Consider the following 1,560-nt stretch of genomic DNA (forward strand, 5'->3'; position numbering starts at 1 on the left):
AACGTTAGCTCGATATGTGTAAAACTGAGTTTAAGCCATGTTGTGTTGGCTAAAGGCCATATGGTGGTCATTTCAGACCAGGTTGACTTCAAAAGTTAATCAGTTGTAAATGTACATCCTATGATAAATTAATAAAATAATAATAAATAAAACTGATTTGCTACCATCTAAAGAAATGAACACAAGAGACACATACAATTACATTATCATACACTTTGAATAAAGTCAGGCAAAAAACTAATGGGGAAAAAAAAACAATGGGAGAAAGTAGTCTATTAAAGATAGACAGAATGTTTATTTGGAAGGGAAACAATGAAAAAAAAGGCAGAAACATGAAAAGAATAGAGTACTCCATTCTAAAAGTCCAAGTGTGGTATAAGTTCTCATGTTAGGATTAGTACTCTGCTCCTACCCACAGTTCACCCACAGAACCAACTATAAGCTGAATTCTGTATTCTCATTTAGTGAAAGCAGCTACAACAGCCCATAACAGCTCATTGGTGTTGCCCTTTATGCTTTCCCCCTCCGGCTCAAGTTCTAGCAGCTGCCGTACTCTCTTCATGGCCAGGTCATACTGGTCGTCTAGTAGTGGTGCAAAAGCATTTTCCAAAACATCAGATGAATGGGCCAAGAAGATGAGAGAAAGCATTCGCTTGTCCATTCGATGAGGGTCGTTCACCCATTTGTCTAGAACAGCCTCCTGCACCTTTTTGATAAGACGCTGCTTGATGGTGTTGTTGGTCAGAGGATGTGTGGTCATATCAAAAAGCAAGAAGTTCTGTTTCTCTGTAGTGAGGACACCTTTTTCCACCAAGTTTTTGGCCAACCTTTCCCGGACATTCCTCAGCTGATAATGTAGCTTCAAGGGGTTCCATGTCTCTCCTGAAAATGTAAAAAAGGAATACACAAACACAGGTAATGTCAAAATACATTATATGCAGAGTGACACATAAGCAGTGCACAGGTATGCATGCGTGGTCAAAAAAGGAAAAAGCGCACCAGATGGTATTCATAAAGCTTCCTTGCATATCTAAGATTGTACCTGGTTGTCTGTCAAAACAACAGCTAGCAGGGCTCTAGAGTGCGACCAGTTTGGTCGCAAATACATCTAGATTTCTTAAAAAATATATATAATTAAAAAGAATCCAGCTGCACTGATGTGAATGGATCATTGTTTGGTGCGCAACAGCGGGACCCTGATATAAGGATTAAACTGACACTGCCTTCAACAAATCAGACTAAGTCCAGAGCCGTTTTGTCCAATCAGAGCAGAGCAGGGCGGGACTTTCAGTCAGAGCAGGTTTGGTTGAAGCAGCGGACCGGCTCAACTCGAGCTGCTGCAGCGATCAGTCCACATCTCCTCCTTTGCTCCTCCTGCACTTTGCTCCTGAACCAGAGACATTGGTCTGTTATACCTAACTTTATATAAAATACGTGTTCAGAATGTTGTTATTGAACAGATCTGTCCAACTTTGTGTGAGTGACTAAACTCTCTCCTCCTGACGAGAGACTGCTGTGACAGGAGTGCGTCGCTGCGTGCGCAGTCTGAGTCTTTAATAA

General features: G+C 41.3%; 1 protein-coding gene across 1 annotated transcript in view; it reads right to left on the reverse strand.

Moving 5' to 3' along the window:
* Positions 1 to 271: 271 nt before the first annotated feature.
* LOC106520948 (Golgi phosphoprotein 3) overlaps positions 272 to 1,560 on the reverse strand; it is a 19,033-nt gene continuing 17,744 nt past the window's right edge. Inside the window, exon 4 of the mRNA XM_014013286.1 lies at positions 272 to 882. Coding sequence (XP_013868740.1) covers positions 458 to 882 — 425 coding nt within the window. The 3' untranslated portion in view covers positions 272 to 457. The remainder of the gene's footprint in view (positions 883 to 1,560) is intronic.

Source organism: Austrofundulus limnaeus, unplaced genomic scaffold (assembly GCF_001266775.1).
Source record: "Austrofundulus limnaeus strain Quisiro unplaced genomic scaffold, Austrofundulus_limnaeus-1.0 Scaffold99, whole genome shotgun sequence".
NCBI lineage: Eukaryota > Metazoa > Chordata > Actinopteri > Cyprinodontiformes > Rivulidae > Austrofundulus > Austrofundulus limnaeus.